Source organism: Pygocentrus nattereri, chromosome 5 (assembly GCF_015220715.1).
Source record: "Pygocentrus nattereri isolate fPygNat1 chromosome 5, fPygNat1.pri, whole genome shotgun sequence".
Lineage (NCBI taxonomy): Eukaryota > Metazoa > Chordata > Actinopteri > Characiformes > Serrasalmidae > Pygocentrus > Pygocentrus nattereri.
Window position 1 is genome coordinate 82,724 of NC_051215.1, and position 1,225 is coordinate 83,948.

Genomic DNA, 1,225 nt, shown 5'->3' on the forward strand with positions numbered 1-1,225 from the left:
GATTAGCCAGCCAGTCAGTTTAGGAAGACGGAGGTTCGGACACTGCATCCCTGCTTATAGAGCAACAGTCAGAACTCTGAGAAGATTCTTCAGGAGGAGGAAATCGATCCTCCAGCTGAAAGTGTGACTGTGTTTTGAGCAGATCCCAGAGTGACTGTGCTCGGTCACCGCGACCTGATGGTGTCCTGCAGGTCCACTAAAAGTGCGTCCAAAGCTCGACGCGACCACATTAATGCAGAGATCCGGAACATGCGGGCGCTGCTGCCCATTTCGGCGGAGGACCAGGAGCGCCTCTCCTACCTCCACACCATGGCCATCATCTGCACCTTCATCAGGAAGACTGCCCTCCTTACAGGTGAGAGCTCTTCATTCTGACCTCACTGTCCCTAAAGAATCTGCACGGTCATCTATTGACTGAGTCCAGCTCCTTTAAGGTCACAGGTTTAACCTCCGTAGAAAAGCACTGACCAATAGAATACAGCAGCTGATCCTAAGGTCTCCATATCCAGTGCCCAGCGTGGGCTACAGGGGTATAAAGCCCCCCAGCATTGGGCTGTGGAGCAGTGGAACTGTGTTCTCTGGAGTGATGGAGCTCCATCCAGTATCTTTGCGATGACTTGGAGTGACCCATACCTGACCATCCAACACCAGTAATTGACCTCACTAATGCTCAATCAAATCCTAACAGCAATGTTCAACATCCAGTGTAAAGCCTTCCCATAAGAGTAGAGACTGTTACTGCAGCAGAGACTCACTAATAACACCTTCATTTCAGAGAAAACTCTGCAGTTTCAGACCTTCTGGTCAGATTCTGGATTAAGTCCAGTCCTGCACAACTAGTCTTCACAGTGCTGTGCAGTCCAAGACTAGACTTAGTCCCACAGTGTACCATATTCCACAGCCTGCAGATGCTGAGATGTTCAACTGTGAAAGTTTGTTAGAAGCTCTATCTGAGCAGATGGTCAGTAATTCGGACGCAGGGCTGGTCGGGCTGGTTTGTTGGGTAATAGGAGTCTTTGTGTCTTATTCTCTGAAGCCGATGGAGAGAAAAGTGATGAAGGTCTGGTTCCTCCGCATGAAGATCTTCTGCAGGCTCTACCAGGTTTCATTGTCGTGATGACCAGTCAGGGAAAGCTGGTCTGCGTGTCTGAGAATGTGTCTCAGTATCTTGGCTTCTCCATGGTGAGTCTGTGCTGCTGGACCACAGCTTCACACTGACCGGCGT

General features: G+C 50.0%; 1 protein-coding gene across 1 annotated transcript in view; it reads left to right on the top strand.

Annotated features, from left to right (window-relative positions):
- Positions 1-1,225, top strand: part of npas4l (neuronal PAS domain protein 4 like) — a 7,971-nt gene continuing 6,746 nt past the window's right edge. The window contains exons 1-2 of the mRNA XM_017688930.2: positions 1-355; positions 1,037-1,182. Of these exons, the coding sequence (XP_017544419.1) occupies positions 178-355; positions 1,037-1,182 (324 nt within the window). The 5' untranslated portion in view covers positions 1-177. The remainder of the gene's footprint in view (positions 356-1,036; positions 1,183-1,225) is intronic.